General features: G+C 42.0%; 1 protein-coding gene across 2 annotated transcripts; it reads right to left on the bottom strand.

The window, feature by feature from the left end:
* Nucleotides 1-1,102: 1,102 nt before the first annotated feature.
* Nucleotides 1,103-8,908, bottom strand: HSD3B1 (hydroxy-delta-5-steroid dehydrogenase, 3 beta- and steroid delta-isomerase 1). Of its 2 annotated transcripts, XM_063628042.1 has the most exons (4): nucleotides 8,856-8,908; nucleotides 8,498-8,728; nucleotides 4,483-4,647; nucleotides 1,107-2,327 (listed from the first exon to the last, which is right to left on the bottom strand). In XM_063628042.1, the coding sequence occupies exons 2-4, from the start codon at nucleotides 8,640-8,642 to the stop codon at nucleotides 1,516-1,518; spliced, it is 1,122 nt and encodes a 373-aa protein (XP_063484112.1). In that variant the 5' UTR covers nucleotides 8,643-8,728; nucleotides 8,856-8,908; the 3' UTR covers nucleotides 1,107-1,515. The 2 variants fall into 2 exon arrangements, with proteins under 2 accessions (XP_063484113.1, XP_063484112.1); XM_063628043.1 differs by lacking the exon at nucleotides 8,856-8,908 and having other exon boundaries at nucleotides 1,103-2,327; nucleotides 8,498-8,730.
* Between the last annotated feature and the right edge of the window lie 8,290 nt (nucleotides 8,909-17,198).

The raw sequence follows: 17,198 nt of genomic DNA, 5'->3' as shown, positions 1-17,198 counted from the left end.
TTCCTCACCCGCTTCAGTTCCACTCTGTCACTGATGCCCCTAACAGTGCTTTTTGTTTTTTTGTTTATGTTTTTTCGTTGACTGCTGCTCCTTTGGTTGGTTAATGGCTATGTCATCATCGAAGTCCCCAAGCTTGTCTTGATTGGCCTCCTCTCCTCAGGGAAATTGAGAAGAATGAGAGAGCCAGTGATTTAAGGGGATTTGGAAGGAAGGAAAGAGGCTAAGGAGATGAAAGAATAAAGGAGGAAAGGATCTGATCTCAAGAAGAGAAGGAGAAAGAAGAGAGAGGCAGTTAAATCTGGGGATGTGGGACAGTAGACTTTTATTTCTTGGGCTGAATAGAAGGCACATTTTGGGGGAAGTTTAAACTTGTTCCCTTTACTTGCCCAGGAACCCATGGTGTGGCTTCACTGTGTGATTTGAAAGGGCGAAATGCAGGGTTATGTATGATCAGAATGACTAACATACATATAGCCAGGTGTGTTCTAGAGACCTTCAAGGAAATTGGCATTGAAGGTGGAGGCTGGAGGCATTTTTGCTTCACTCACCCCTGCTCAGGGCCATTTAGTAAGGCATTCAAACCCTTTCAGATGCTCCCCAGGGATTCTCCTGGGTTCTAGAGAGTCCCCTGCATGGGATTGGGCAAGAAGGAGGTAACCCAAGGGAGATGGGTCTCTTCCATGTATTGGCACCCCATGCTCCAGTGCTCTGCTGTACCACTGACAAGACCAGTTCAGGCTGTGTGATTCCGTGGAAAGATAAGGATTTTCAAGGCCAACTCCCTGGTAGCAGGCATAGCCACTAATCAGTTAGTGTGACTGTGAACAAGTTTCCTCAGTGGTAAAATGGGATTAGTCACCCCCACCAGATAGGTTTCTGATTAGTATTAAATGAGATAATATATGTCATATGTAGGTCATGTTGTACATGCCTGAAAGGTAGTGGAGCTTATTCAGTCTTCATCCGCCCTTCCTGGTCCTCCCACTACTCTGCCCTCTCCCCAACCCAGGTTTTATGCTACTCTTCTAAATTGGAGATGGCAATACCTGGAAAAGAAGGAGAAAGGAGGAAAGTATGTATTAACATAACTCACACCTCCCTCCACATTAAACATTCAAACATTTATTGATCTTTTTATCAAACTATGTGAAAGAATGGAAGATTAAAAAGAAAGGAAATCCTTTCTCATTTAAGAGGGGAAATGGAGCTCTAGTAGTCAAAACGACCCTCAAGTTAAAAGAGACCCTAAATTGTTCAGAATCAGCTACTGAGATTTGGTAAGAGCAAATCACATGGTCTTTCCTTTGGTATACGATTAGGACAGAAAGCTTCTTGTTGGGCCAATGACTACGCAGGTTTTGATGACATGAGGAATACAGTAAGTTGGCCATTGTATGAAAGGGAGGCAGCAGGACCTGAGCTTGTGCCCTTGTCACTTTCTGTATGAGGCAAGGAGGGTGGAGCTTGATGACATCTCCTAACAATACCCACATGCACATCTCTGTCATCCTTAAATCACTGAGTCTTGGACTTCAGGTTCTCCTTGTGCCGATCCACAAGGGAACCAACCCACTCCACAGTTTTCTGCTTGGCTTCCTCCCAGCTGTAGAGTGGCTTATACGCCAGATCTCGCTGAGCCTTCTTATAAGAGAAGGTGAATACGCTATTTGACAATGTGACTGTGTGGCGGTTGAAGGGTGGTCGATAGGTATAAATTGGCCTGAGTAGGAAACTCACTATTTCCAGCAGGAAGCCAATCCAGTACATCAGGGATAAAGGAAGGCTCCATCTGGAATCAAGGCGGAGGCCGAACTCTTTGCTCAGGGTGTAATTAAGGTTATCATAGCTTTGGTGAGGCGTGTCATCTGAGATATAGTAGAACTGTCCTCGGATGCTTGGGGCCTTCTTGGAGTCCTGCAGGGCCCTCAAGGCCAGAATGTGGGCCCAGGCCACGTTGCCAACATAGACTGGGTTAACAGTGGAGAACTTTCCAACACTTGACAGGATCCCATTGTTGTTCAGGGCCTCATTTATACTAGCAGAAAGGAATGGGCCTCCTTCCCCATAGATATACATGGGTCGTAAGGCACAAGTGTACAAGGTGCCGCCGTTTTTCAGAGTCCACCCATTAGCCGCCAGCACAGCCTTCTCAGCAAGCTTTTTGCTGTACGGGTATGGAGCGGGCCATGTGTTTTCCAGAGGCTCTTCTTCGTGGCCGTTCTGGATGATTTCCTTGTAGGAGTTGGGCCCGGCTACCTCTATGCTACTGGTGTAGATGAAGACTGGCACACTAGCTTGGACACAGGCCTCTAACAGGAGCTGGGTACCTGCCCACGAAGAGCATATTGTCAGTGTCAGGATATATCTGTAAGAGGGGCCAACCACGAGCACAGATCTATGTGCCCCACCCCCCACTCCAAAATATAGTCGTTGTAACAGACTCAGGGTACATTCTTCTGTGGTTCTGTCTGAGATTTGGTCGTATTACAGCCATAAGAAAAATACCAAAATGAAGAGAAACTGACATGTGGGTTCTGGAGAGTAAGAATTTATAGACTTTTGGGTTTCATGGATGTGTGTGTGTGTGTACTTTAATTTTGGAAAGGGACCTAGGGTTATCACTTTTTATTTTGCTAAGTAAGGGTATTGACAAATTATGATTTGTAATCAGTACCATTAAAGTCAGATCATTTAAAATCTAAAAAATCAGGAGGCTCTACTCTGTGAATATGGACAGTTCCAGTCCTTAGGCAAAATGGGCAGTTGAAGAATTCACATCACACACACACGTACACTGTTGTATATAGGCAATATAAACTCTTCAATATATATGAAATTGCTGGTACTTTTCTCATTTCTCTGGGCTCTAATAAAACTTTGTCACAAGGACCATCCTGGAGTCATTGAGCAAAACAGTCAGTTGTGGGGAGATGCTGGAAACCTACACTCTTCCTGATTGTGTGTTCCCTGGGAAAGCTGCTTCCAATTCTGGCTGTTACTCTCTTTACCCAGTTATGTAAAGTGGGGGTGATAAACCTTCCTTTAAACCCTGCCCTGGCGTTTCCTGTGGAGCCTAGTGGAGGACTGGGGAGAGAAGTGTGCCCTCTGCTGGTAACACCTGCACTGGGAGGACCTTGCAGCCTCCCCTGAGCTGTGTAGAAGCAAAGCTCATGGAGGTACCCATAGTGCCTTCCCTTGAAGAAGGAAGGAATTTCCTAGGGAAAGGATCATTTTTATTTACAAATTTTTGTATTCTTAGCCCTTTTAATGTCTCTGTGCAATTTGAGTTTCTGGAGAGACAGTCTCATGTGTTCAAAAATTAATCTTGTGGCAGAGAAAATTTGGAGTTAGTTTACCTTCAAGAGGGAAATGACCTACATTGTGAAGTATTTTCTAATCCTGGGAGTTATAATGGTTTTAGCAAACAGATGCCTCTAACACTTCCCCTGTCATTTCATATCCCCTCCTTTTGGGAGCTGTTGAGAGTAGTAATTAAAATTAAAAACTGGTTACTCTTAGCACCCTCCTTGCACAGCAGGGGTACTTAGAAGTATGGGTAAGTAGAAACTGGAATTTTTTTTTTCTTTTATGGTGCTGGAGACTCAAAAGCAATTGGTTGCTTTGGAAAAAGAGTCAGAGTAGACTGAATGTGGAGGGCCAGGCCGGGGTTTGGGGTGCTATGGTGCTGAAGAGACTGGACTCTGGAGATAAGAGGGTGAGATTTCTGAGAAGATTCCTTAAGGAAATGTGTCTGAATTTAAGGTAGTTAGAAAGCCATACTTTGAAAGGAAACCCCAAGTATTCAAGGGATGAAGATTAAATGAGGGTCCACTTTGGGCACCTGGCTGGAAATGGCTCTGGAATAGTAGGCCCTGTGGTGAGCTGATGAGATTGTATTCTTGATACTGGAAAAATCTTATTGTTAAAAAAATATCGTGGGAAGGCATGTGCTGGATAATTCTGTCCTGACAGACCTTGTGAACCAGCTTTGCTCGTTCTCTCAAGAGGACTTCTTCTTTGAGGTGGGCAGGAGGGCTCTGAATGTTCTCATCAGCCTACACACAAGGTTCAAAATGGTGACTACGGTGGCACCTGCAAGGTCTGCTTCTGGCCCGGGAGGCAAGAGGTGGCTGGATATCAAGAGTCTGAAGTCAGAAATTAGTTGACTTTTGATTGGAAACACAGTAGAAAGAGCTTCCACAGCCTTTGGAGTCACACAGGGGTGAGTTTAAAGTCTAACTCTCCTACTTGCTTACTTACCTGGGGGACCTTGGACAAGTTACTCGCCCTCTCTCAGTCCTAGTTTTATCATCTAAAAAACTAAAGGTAGCAGTCTTGAACTCCCCTGTTGGTAGTGATCAGCAAAGGCACTTGGCCCAGAGCACAGCAGGTGCTCAGTGGAGGGACTTCTCTTCCCTTCCTGTCCTTCTCTGTGATCCTTAATTCCCCACCTTGCTGCATCTCCTCCCCAGCCTGCCATACCTTTCACATTGACATTCATGATAGACTCTCTGTGAGTGACACCGAAGACATCAATGATACAGGCAGTGTGGATGACGACCGAGATATCCTGGCAGGCTCTCTTCAGGAATGGCTCGTCCAGAATGTCTCCTTCCAGCACTGTCAGCTTGGTCTTGTTCTGGAGCTCTGTGTGAACACAGGTCAGGTCATTGGAATGATTTCTATATCTGGCTGAGAAGTTTTCTGATAAAGGTGATGTTACACAGGTGTTCAAGGATGGTTAGAGTAGGGTGTTAGAGTGGAGGGTGTACATTCTATGGAAAGAACAAGTAAAAAAGGCACATAAATCAGCATGTGTATCAATTTATTGGGAAAGGCAAACACCTGTTTCCCTCCCATCTCATTTTAGAAAAGTAATCTGAGCAGTGAGCTGTCAGGTATGCCTGGAATATAAGCATTGCTGGAGTCATGGGAAGCTCATCAAATTTTCTAAGGAGAGTAGTGTGATTATAGAGAGTATGAGGGAAAAGTTTGAAGTTAATTCTGTAAGTAATGAGAAATCATGTACGGAATCATAATTTTGGGACTCCAGCATCATGTTAAAAAAAAATCCTTATTTATATTTGGAATAAAATGACAAAAAGGCCAAGCCCCATGGCTCATGCCTGTTATTCCAGCACTTTGGGAGGCTGTGATGGATGGATCACTGGAGCGCAGGAGGTTGAGACCAGCCTGGACAACATGGGGAAATCCCATCTCTATTAAAATACATGAAATAGCTGGGCATGGTGGCGTGTGCCTGCCTGCAGTCCCAGCTACTCTGCAGGCTGAGGTGGGAGGATAAATAGAGGTTGGGGGGTCTCTGGCTCCTGGCAGTGAGCCAAGATCACACCTCTGCACTCTAGCCTGGGTGGTAGAGCAAGACCTTGTCTCAAACAAAAACGAAAACAAAAAACAAAACAAAACAAAACAAAAAAAACACAAGCAACAACAAAAAAAGGAACCAAAGCAGGGTTGTGGTGTAGGAAGTTAATCTTGGCTTGAGGATATAAAATGGACTGGTATAGGGGATTTGAGAAAGACTGATGATCAAGTGATTAATCAGAATGTCTGTGTCAAAGTTTAGATGAGGACTGGAACCAGGGTCCAGCAGTGGAAGCAGAGGAGGGGAGAGATATACCAGGTTTGAATTTCAGACCTTACCTTGAAGGCCCTGGTACCTATTGGATCTGAGCTGAGAGGAAAAGGAGAAGATAAAATCACCCCTACAGTTTCCTGCTTGGGCAACTGGGAGGAGAGTGGAGTCATTACTCAGGAATTGTGGGTGGGCTTCAATGGTGAATTTCCCTGAAAAACTATTATCAGATATCATCAAAAGCAGGTAGCAATGCTGAAAATGAGTTAACCAATGAACTAACTTTGCAGCTGTCTAGCCAGAGGCAGTGGTTACAACATCAATGTCTTCAGGTTCCTCTGAAACCCACAGGAAATGACACTGCCAGTAAGGTTGTCATCTGGAATTAGCCCACAAAATGAATATCATGCTACATGGAGCTAGGGTAAATACTCTACACTTGTTTGTGCTTTATCATCTGTATGCGACTTACAGGATATTTATTTCTTTTCACAGCTATCTCATGAGGTAGGTATTCTGAGTCCCACTTTATCAGTGAGGAAACTGAGTCTCAGAGAGATTAAGGGACAGATATAAGGTCACGTTATAAGGTCACATTTCTAGTGAAGCCTTAAACACGCCCACCCTGCCTCCAAGCTTGTACCCTGTACACCAGGTACAGGACTGGCTGTTTAATATCAACTTTTCTGTTGTTTAATATCATTCTTTTCCAAAGAATAAGTCAGTTTAACTGAAATTGGCAACAAAGACCAAAGATCAGTGAGAGCAAAATTCAGAGTGAAAAATTTGAAGCTGGAGAAATTCCTTCCTGGGGTACAAGCAGGACCACTTGCTCTCGTGATGCCTCTGCCATGTTTTGTCTACTCCCAACCTCTTCCCATTGTCAGGCAACTCCAAGAAGGTCCTGGAGTGCGGGGAGTCAGGGAAGAGGCTGCTGGTGGTGATGTGGGTAACAGCCTGATACTGGGATGTTCTCTGGTTCTATTTCCACCTCTGCCCTTCCTGCTGCCTTCCTCTGCTTCTTCTTTGCTGCCACTTCAGACAGACTGGCTCAAAGGAGTGTCAAAGTGAAAGAAGTCCAAAGCTGAGAGAAAAGGACTCTTCCCCAATGAGTTCCCAGGGATCTAGAGGGACTAGGAAAGGGGACTTTCTTGATGAAGACATGGCTCCCCTCTTCTCCAAGGCACTGCAGACTTGGCAAGTGTTTTATGTAGACTAAATGGAGTTGCTTTTATGGTGTAAGTTTGGCTAGAGGAAGGCCTAGAGAAGCTGTAAGATAAACTACTGCTTAAGAGCACAGATGCTGCACTAGTCTGTCTGGGTTCAAATCCAGCTTTGCCATATGCTAACTGTGGGACCTTCAAAAAGTTAACTGACCTCTCTGTTTCTATCTCCTCATCTTTAAAAAAGGAGGATAATATTACCGATCTCATAGGGTTGTTATGAGGAGCAAATGAGTTGGCAAACCTTTGGCCAAGTGCCTGACACAAAAAGAACACTGAATGGATTCTCTGTTTTTACCTTCATACAGACCCTTGCCTATCTATTACATGATCTGCATTTTTACCGTAGGGGAACAATACCTTTAGGCTGAGCATTGCTTTTTTCTGGCTTCAGATGTTAAATTGCAATTATTGCTGAGACACAGGGATTACAAGCATTTAATATTTGTTTATCAAAGACACCATTAAAACAGAGGGTGGAAGAAATCGAACATTTCAAGAGGTCAGAAAAGAGCAAAAGTAGAGTGTTGGATGTGGTCCCTGAGTGCTGTCAAGTGGGGGATTCTCTGTGGGCAGGGCAGGACCCTCTGGGCAGCCAGAGCCCACATGTAGAGACACAGTCCCCCAAATCCCCTGGGTTGGGAAGGAGGACAGGGAATTGTTTTGGGGCACACCAAGGAGCAAAGGGAGAGACTGAAGATCCACTTTGCCAAGCATCAGCTTTGGGGCCAAGTGAAATAGCCTATGGATAAAGCTCTGGTCTGAGCTCTGCTACCCATCAATCAGATGGCCTTAGCAAGTTGCTTTATGATTCTGGACCTTGATGTGTTCATTGTCCAGTTGGATGTGACCCCTTTTCTACCTGCCTCATGGGGCCATTTGTACAAGGAGTTGCCACAGCAAATTCTGCAGTCAATTTCTTTTTGATGATGAGCAACAGAGGTAAATGGTTTTTTTTTTAAAAAAAGCCATATATGCAAAATCTAAATGAGGCATGTCTGGCCTTATACTTCCTCTTACTCTGTCTCTGCTCTGTGCTGTGCACTGTGCACACACACTTTCTCTCACTGATGCTCTCTCTCTCACTATATATTTCTCATTATTTCTCTTTCTCATTTTCTCTGTCTCTGACTCTCTCTCCCCCTTATTGTTTTCCTCTCTCTCTGTCACACACACCCCCTTATACACTCATCTTTACCTTAACTTCCTTTTATTTTGCCCTCACTAAGGATACTAAGGAAGCTACAAAACAAAACACAGCCTGGCACGGTCTAGAGAGACAATTACCCATTGGTGAGGTCTCCAGGGTAATGGTGTCCTTTATGAATGTTGTACAGCAATTGCCAAGACAAAAGCTTCAGAACATAAAAGAGTTGCAGACAAGAAAAAGAACTGATGTGGGATTTTCTAGATGAGAAGAAAAGAGGCCTGGAGGCTGAGGTTGCTGCCTCTCAAGTTCCAGGTCAGGGCCAGAATCTAGTCTCTGGAAATCCCACCCAGTATCTTTCATACTATGCCATTTTATACTATTTAATATTTATTTCTTGATGACTTTGGATGTGAGATTGGCTTAGATTTGACTACAAATTTCAATAACTTGCTAGACAAGGTCCACCTCCCCCCACATACATGCAGGGTTTAAGATGGAACCACACACCCATGACCCAAGTTTACTTACTAGAAAATTCCTCCCTCAGTTCTGGTCTGAAGGCCTTGTCCAAGACCCTGATCTCCTTCAGCTCCTTCTCCTTCACCAAGAGGCGGATGATCCTCTGTCCCAGAAACCCTCCTGCTCCTGTCACAAGGCAGCTCCAGCCTGTCATGGCCAATCCAAAGTAGCAGGAATCACTCGCCAGGAAACAGAAGATGCTGGAGAGCAGATCTGATTCTAGGGTGACCCTGGAGAGGGCTAAAAAGAGATGTCAAATGGTTATATACTCACACAGATGCCTTATTTTCCTGTACCCCATTTTTTGCAAACATTCTGTGTCCCCACAACTGCAGGAGTAGCTGAAAGAAAATGAAAAATCTCTAACCATTAGTTAGGTTGTTAAAAGCAGGACAGAAGAGTGGACGTACTTGTCACCTCATCCCCTGTGGCAGGTCTGAAGCTTTATGCACTGGCTTCTGGCCCAACTCTTATCACTTTGATCTCTGGCCACGTACTCATTGCTCTCTCCTCCTGCAGGATCCTTATCTGAGAAAAATAGTGACCTTTGGGTTATATCTCTAATACTTCCCAGGAACAGGAAGAGAAGTCCCATCCTAATGCTGCCGTGTGGCAGAGTCTTGGGTTTAGCCTTAACAGGACACTAGTCAGTTGATACCAGCTGTCTGGGAACCACAATCTGTGAACTTAAACTAGACCAGGAGAAATCTGCAAGTGCAATTTGAATTGTGCCCTTGTTCAGTAAATCCATCTGGAGCGAAATCTATGTAAGCCCATTATCTCCTCTCTCAGACTATCATTTGAAATATTGCTGCTGTCTCTCAAAATTTAGAAATTTGCAATGGTGACAGCTCCCATCACTTAGTTTTATGTGAGGTGACTTTCTTTCCTACCCAATACATCTGAAACCTCAATGATCATTTTCCCCTGGAGAGCCCTGGGTTCCTAGATGAAGAACATCACTGAAGGAAAGCTATCTGGTGATAACCACTTAATGATATGGCCTGTATCACAAGAGTGGGGATTTGTGGTTTTATGCCCCAATGACTCTTATCATAGATATTTGAACTTATCCCATATTTTTGGCTGCAAAACGATTCTCAGCAAATTCTTGAACTGGACATGCAGTGAATGCTTCTGAAGCCTATGCCCCAGAACTGCCCAAATATTACCGCCATATGCTTCCCAAGACACTTTACTTAAAAAAGTTGAAATATAATTTACATGCATTAAAATGCCCAGGTCTTAAGTGTTCTGTTCAGTGGACCTTGACAGTTATATATGCCCATGTAAGTACCACCCCCCAAAAAATGTAGACCATTTCCTTCACTCCAGAAAGTTGTTTTCTGCCTGTTCCCTATTAATTCCCTGCCCTTCCCCCAATCTACCTCATAGGCAACTACTTTCTGATTTTTATTCCCACAGTTCTCATTTTATTTCTATATTTCCCTAATTTTTTCTCCTAAGATCTCTGTGGTTCTGTATATATATTTAAACATATATTTATTTTGAAATGAAGTTTTGTGCAGGGAGTACAGAAAAATTGACCGTTGATTGTCTCTCTTATTTTCTATTTCATGATTTTCATTGTTTTTATTATTGGCTTACATTTATTAATTTTGGTTTTTTTTCACTCTTGTTTTTCAGATTTTTTTTTTTTTTGAGATGGAGTCTTGCTCTGTCACCCAGGCTGAAGTGCAGGGGCACCATCGCAGCTCACTGCAACCTCTGCCTCCCGGGTTCAAGCAATTCTCCCCCCTCAGCCTCCCAAGTAGCTGGCATTACAGTTGCCGGCCACTGCACTGGGCTAATTTTTGTATTTTCAGTAGAGGTGGGGTTTCATCATGTTAACCAGCTGGTATCAAACTCCTGACTTCGTGATCTGCACCCCTCAGCCTCCCAAAGTGCTGGGATTACAGGTGTGAGACACCTCACCCAGCCCCATTTTTCAGGATTCTGATAATAAAAGCATAGAAAATTGTTTGTCTTTACTCCTTTCCTATTTCCACTATAGGCATTAAAAGTTGTACATTTCTCTTTAAGCACTATGTGAGCTGTATCCAACATTTTGATGTATTGGGTTATCATCATTCAGTTAATAATATTTAAAATTTTGTCTTGTGATTTCTTCTCTGACCCAAGTGTTATTCAGAAGTGTGTTGCTTGTTTTCTAAAACTGAGGATTTCCTAGATATCTCATTGTTATGGATTTCTAATTAAATACTACTGTGGCCAGAGCATATACACTGTATGATTTTGATTCTTGGATATTTACTGAGATTTGTTTTATGGTCCAGCATATGGTCTACATTGGTGAACATGCCATAAGCACTTGAAAAGAATGCTTTCTGCAGTTGTTGAAAGTAATACTGTACAAATGATTTAGTTTGACACCCCACCCTGGGTCTTGCCCTCCTCCATGTTGTAGACATTCATCTTCTACTTTGGACCTCACTACCAATGCTTCAAAACCACTTGCCTAGCAAACGTTGGCCTTGTGCTACAAGATGTAGCAACTTGTTCTCTGAGACTATCAGAACTATCTACAGGCCCTGGGTCTTGCTGAGACTTGTGGAGCACTATTTGAAACTACCTAGGTGCATTGCATGCCTTTGCCTGCTGTAGCAGGTGCTGGAGTGCACCTTACAGATCCCCCCATTGCCTTCAGGGTGCGGCCAGACTTTCCTTCAGCTGTTGAACGTTCTGGAGGCTGGTAGATTTCAGCTCATGTGTCTTGGAGTCTCTGAGTGGAAGCAATAAATATAAGCCCTAAAGAAAAGGAGAAATAAAACAAAGGTCCAGAGTGATTGGGAACCATACTACCAACTTTCTTTTATTTTTAAACAGGTTTACTGAGGTATAATTGACATCACATTTGCTTGTTTTAAGTGTACAGTTCAATTATTTTTAGTAAAATTTTATACTTGTGTGGACCATCACTGCAATCCTGTTTTCCAACATTTCTATCATTCCTAAGAAATCTCTCGTGCTCATCAGTCACCATTCCTTACTCTTACTCACAGCTCAAGGCAACTTTTAATTGACTCACTGACTTTACAGATTTGCCTTTTCTAGACATTATATAAATGGAATCATAAAATATTTGGTCTTTGTATTTCTATTCTTTCACTTAGCTCAATACACTTTTTTCTCTTTTTTGAGACAGAGTCTTGCTCTGTTGCCCAGGCTGGAGTGCAGTGGTGTGATGTTGGCTCACTTCAACCTCCACCTCCGAGTTCAAGTGATTCTCCTGCCTCAGCCTCCAGGCACCTGCCACCATGCCTGGGTAATTTTTGTATTTTTAGTAGAGGCGGGATTTCACCTGTTGGCCAGGCTGATCTAAACTTTTGACCCCAAATGATCCACCCACCTTGGCCTCCCAAAGTGCTGGGATTATAGGCATGAGTCACCACACCTGGCCAGCTTAATGTTCTTTTGTGGTTCATCTATGTTGTAGCATGTATCAGTATTTTACTCCTTTTAGGTGCCAAACCCTATTAAATTGTAGGGATGGCTCCCATTTGTTTATTCATTCATCAGTTGATCGATATTTGATGTGTTTCCACTTTATGGACTATTATGGATAAAGCTGCTGTGAATATTCACATTCATGTGTTGTGTGGACATAATTTTTGTTTCTTTGGGGTAAATAGCTAGGAGTGAAAGTGCTAGATCATAAGGTAAATGTAAATTTAACATTTTAAGAAACTGGCAATCTGTTTTCCAATGTGGCTGCATGTCCCATCAGCACTGCATGAGTAGTTCAATTTTTCACATCATTGTTTTTCACTTCTTCCAATTGTTTTTTTAATTTTTAATTTATTTTATTTTATTTTATTATTTTATTATACTTTAAGTTTTAGGGTGCATGTGCACAATGTGCAGGTTTGTTACATATGTATACATGTGCCATGTTGGTGTGCTGCACCCATTAACTCCTCATTTAGCATTAGATATATCTCCAAATGCTATCCTTCCCTCCTCCCCCTACCCCACAACAGTCCCCGGAGTGTGATGTTCCCCTTCCTGTGTCCATGTGTTCTCATTGTTCAATTCCCAGCTACGAGTGAGAACATGCAGTGTTTGGTATTTTGTCCTTGCGATAGTTTGCTGAGAATGATGGTTTCCAGTTTCATCCATGTCCCTACAAAGGACATGAACTCATCATTTTTTGTGGCTGCATAGTATTCCATGGTGTATATGTGCCACATTTTCTTAATCCAGTCTATCGTTGTTGGACATTTGGTTTGGTTCCAAGTCTTTGCTATTGTGAATAGTGCCGCAATAAACATACGTGTGCTTGTGTCTTTATAGCAGCATGATTTATAGTCCTTTGGGTATATACCCAGTAATGGGATGGCTGGGTCAAATGGTATTTGTAGTTCTAGATCCCTGAGGAATTGCCACACTGACATCTACAATGGTTGAACTAGTTTACAGTCCCACCAACAGTGTAAAAGTGTTCCTATTTCTCCACATCCTCTCCAGCATTTGTGATTTCCTGACTTTTTAATGATGGCCATTCTAACTGGTGTGAGATGGTATCTCATTGTGGTTTTGATTTGCATTTCTCTGATGGCCAGTGATGATGGGCATTTTTTCATGTGTTTTTTGGCTGCATAAATGTCTTCTTTTGAGAAGTGTCTGTTCATGTCCTTCACCCACTTTTTGATGGGGTTGTTTGTTTTTTTTCTTGTAAATTTGTTTGAGTTCATTGTAGATTCTGGATATTAGCCCTTTGTCAGATGAGTAGGTTGCAAAAATTTTCTCCCATTTTGTAGGTTGCCTGTTCACTCTGATGCTAGTTTCTTTTGCTGTGCAGAAGCTCTTGAGTTTAATTAGATCCCATTTGTCAATTTTGGCTTTTGTTGCCATTGCTTTTGGTGTTTTAGACATGAAGTCCTTGCCCATGCCTATATCCTGAATGGTATTACCTAGGATTTCTTTTAGGGTTTTTATGGTTTCAGGTCTAACATGTAAGTCTTTAATCCATCTCAAATTAATTTTTGTATAAGGTGTAAGGAAGAGATCCAGTTTCAGCTTTCTACATATGGCTAGCCAGTTTTCCCAGCACCATTTATTAAATAGGGAATCCTTTTCCCATTGCTTGTTTTTGTCAGGTTTGTCAAAGATCAGATGGTTGTAGATATGCAGCATTATTTCTGAGGGCTCTGTTCTGTTCCATTGATCTGTGTCTCTGTTTTGGTAGCAGTACGATGCTGTTTTGGTTACTGTAGCCTTGTAGTATAGTTTGAAGTCAGGTAGCGTGATGCCTCCAGCTGTGTTCTTTTGGCTTAGGATTGACTTGGTGATGCGGGCTCTTTTTTGGTTCCATATGAACTTTAAAGAAGTTTTTTCAATTCTGTGAAGAAAGTCATTGGTAGCTTAATGGGGATGGCACTGAATCTACAGATTACCTTGGGCAGTATGGCCATTTTCACAATATCGATTCTTCCTACCCATGAGCATGGAATGTTCTTCCATTTGTTTGTATCCTCTTTTATTTCATTGAGCAGTGGTTTGTAGTTCTCCTTGAAGAAGTCCCTCACATCCCTTGTAAGTTGGATTCCTAGGTATTTTATTTTCTTTGAAGCAATTGTGAATGGGAGTTCACTCATGATTTGGCTCTCTGTTTGTGTGTTATTGGTGCATAAGAATCCTTGTGATTTTTGCACATTGATTTTGCATCCTGAGATTTTGCTGGAGTTTCTTATCAGCTTAAGGAGATTTAGGGCTGAGACGATGGGGTTTTCTAGATATACAATCATGTCATCTGCAAACAGGGACAATTTGACTTCCTTTTTTTCTATTTGAATACCCTTTATTTCCTTCTCCTGCTTAATTGCCCTGGCCAGCACTTCCAACACTATGTTGAATAGGAGTGGTGAGAGAGGACATCCCTGTCTTGTGCCAGTTTTCAAAGGGAATGCTTCCAGTTTTTGCCCATTCAGTATGATATTGGCTGTGGGTTTGTCATAGATAGCTCTTATTATTTTCAAATACATCCCATCAATACCTAATTTATTGAGAGTTTTTAGCATGAAGGATTGTTGAATTTTGTCAAAGGCCTTTTCTGCATCTATTGAGATAATCATGTGGTTTTTGTCTTTGGTTCTGTTTATATGCTGGATTACATTTATTGATTTGCATATGTTGAACCAGCCTTGCATCCCAGGGATGAAGCCCATTTGGTCATGTTGGATAAGCTTTTTGATGTGCTGCTGGATTCGATTTGCCAGTATTTTATTGAGGATTTTGGCATCAATGTTCATTAAGGATACTGGTCTAAAATTTTCTTTTTTGGTTGTGTCTCTGCCAGGCTTTGGTATCAGGATGATGCTGGCCTCATAAAATGAGTTAGGGAGGATTCCCTCTTTTTCAATTGATTAGAATAGTTGTAGAAGGAATGGTACCAGCTCCTCCTTGTACCTCTGGTAGAATTCGGCTATGAATCCATCTGGTCCTGAACTTTTTTTGGTTGGTAAGCTATTGATTATTGCCACAATTTCAGAGCCTGTTATTGGTCTTTTCAGAGATTCAATTTCTTCCTGGTTTAGTCTTCGCAAGGTATATATGTCAAGGAATTTATCCATTTCTTCTAGATTTTCTAGTTTATTTGCATAGAGGTGTTTGTAGTATTGTCTGATGGTAGTTTTTACTTCTGTGGGATCAGTGGTGATGTCCCCTTTATCATTTTTTATTGCGTCTATTTGATTCTTCTCTCTTTTCTTCTTTATTAGTCTTGCTAGTGGTCTATCAATTTTGTTGATCTTTTCAGAAAACCAGCTCCTGGGTTCATTAATTTTTTGAAGGGTTTTTTGTGCCTCTATGTCCTTCAGTTCTGCTCTGATTTTAGTTATTTCTAGCCTTCTGCTGGCTTTTGAATGTGTTTGCTCTTGCTTTTCTAGTTCTTTTAATTGTGATGTTAGGGTGTCAATTTCAGATCTTTCCTGCTTTCTCTTGTGGGCATTTAGTGCTATAAATTTCCCTCTACACACTGCTTTGAATGTGTCCCAGAGATTCTGGTATGTTGTGTCTTTGTTCTCGTTGGTTTCAAAGAACATCTTTATTTCTGCCTTCATTTCATTATGTACCAAATAGTCATTCAGGAGCAGGTTGTTCAGTTTCCATGTAGTTGAGCGGTTTTGAGTGAGTTTCTTAATCCTGAGTTCTAGTTTGATTGCACTGTGGTCTGAGAGACAGTTTGTTATAATTTCTGTTCTTTTACATTTGCTGAGGAGTGCTTTACTTCCAACTATGTGGTCAATTTTGGAATAGGTGTGGTGTGGTGCTGAAAAGAATGTATATTCTGTTGATTTGCGGTGGAGAGTTCTGTAGATGTCTATGAGGTCCGCTTGGTGCAGAGCTGAGTTCAATTCCTGGGTATCCTTTTTAATTTTCTGTCTTGTTTATCTGTCTAATGTTGACAGTGGGGTGTTAAAGTCTCCCATTATTAATGTACAGGAGTCTAAGTCTCTTTGTAGGTCACTCAGGACTTGCTTTATGAATCTGGGTGCTCCTGTATTGGGTGCATATATATTTAGGATAGTTAGCTCTTCTTGTTGAATTGATCCCTTTACCATTATGTAATGGCCTTCTTTGTCTCTTTTGATCTTTGTTGGTTTAAAGCCTGTTTTATCAGAGACTAGGATTGCCACCCCTTCCTTTTTTTGTTTTCCATTTGCTTGGTAGATCTTCCTCCATCCCTTTATTTTGAGCCTATGCGTGTCTCTGTACATGAAATGGGTTTCCTGAATACAGCACACTGATGGGCCTTGACTCTTTATCCAATTTGTCAGTCTGTGTTTTTTTATTGGAGCATTTAGCCCACTTACATTTAAAGTTAATATTGTTATGTGTGAATTTGATCCTGTCATTATGATGTTAGCTGGTTATTTTGCTCATTAGTTGGTGCAGTTTCTTCCTAGCCTTGATGGTCTTTACATTTTGGCATGTTTCTGCAGTGGCTGGTACCGGTTGTTCCTTTCCATGTTTAGTGCTTCCTTCAGGCACTCTTTTAGGGCAGGCCTGGTGGTGACAAAATCTCTCAGCATTTTCTTGTCCGTAAAGGATTTTATTTCTCCTTCACTTATGAAGCTTAGTTTGGCTGGATATGAAATTATGGGTTGAAAATTCTTTTAAGAATGTTGAATATGGGCCCCCACTCTCTTCTGGCTTGTAGAGTTTCTGCTGAGATATCTGCCGTAAGTCTGATGGGCTTCCCTTTGTGGGTAACCCAACCTTTCTCTCTGGCTGCTCTTAACATTTTTTCCTTTATTTCAACTTTGGTGAATCTGACAATTATGTGTCTTGGACTTGCTCTTCTCAAGGAGTATCTTTGTGGTGTTCTCTGTATTTCCTGAATCTGAAAGTTGGCCTGCCTTGCTAGATTGGGGAAGTTCTCCTGGATAATATCCTGCAGAGTGTTTTCCAACTGGTTCCATTCTCCTCATCTCTTTCAGGTGCACCAATCAGACGTAGATTTGGTGTTTTCACAGTCCCATATTTCTTGGAGGCTTTGTTCATTTCTTTTTATTCTTTTTTTCTCTAAACTTCCCTTCTTGGTTCATTTCATTCATTTCATCTTCCATCACTGATACCCTTTCTTCCAGTTGATCACATCAGCTCCTGAGGCTTCTGCATTCTTCACATAGTTCTCCAACCTTGGCTTTCAGCTCCATCAGCTACTTTAAGGACTTCTCTGCATTGG

This window comes from Symphalangus syndactylus, chromosome 12 (genome assembly GCF_028878055.3).
Source record: "Symphalangus syndactylus isolate Jambi chromosome 12, NHGRI_mSymSyn1-v2.1_pri, whole genome shotgun sequence".
In the NCBI taxonomy this organism is placed as follows: domain Eukaryota; kingdom Metazoa; phylum Chordata; class Mammalia; order Primates; family Hylobatidae; genus Symphalangus; species Symphalangus syndactylus.
This window is presented reverse-complemented; position numbering and strand designations above follow the sequence as displayed.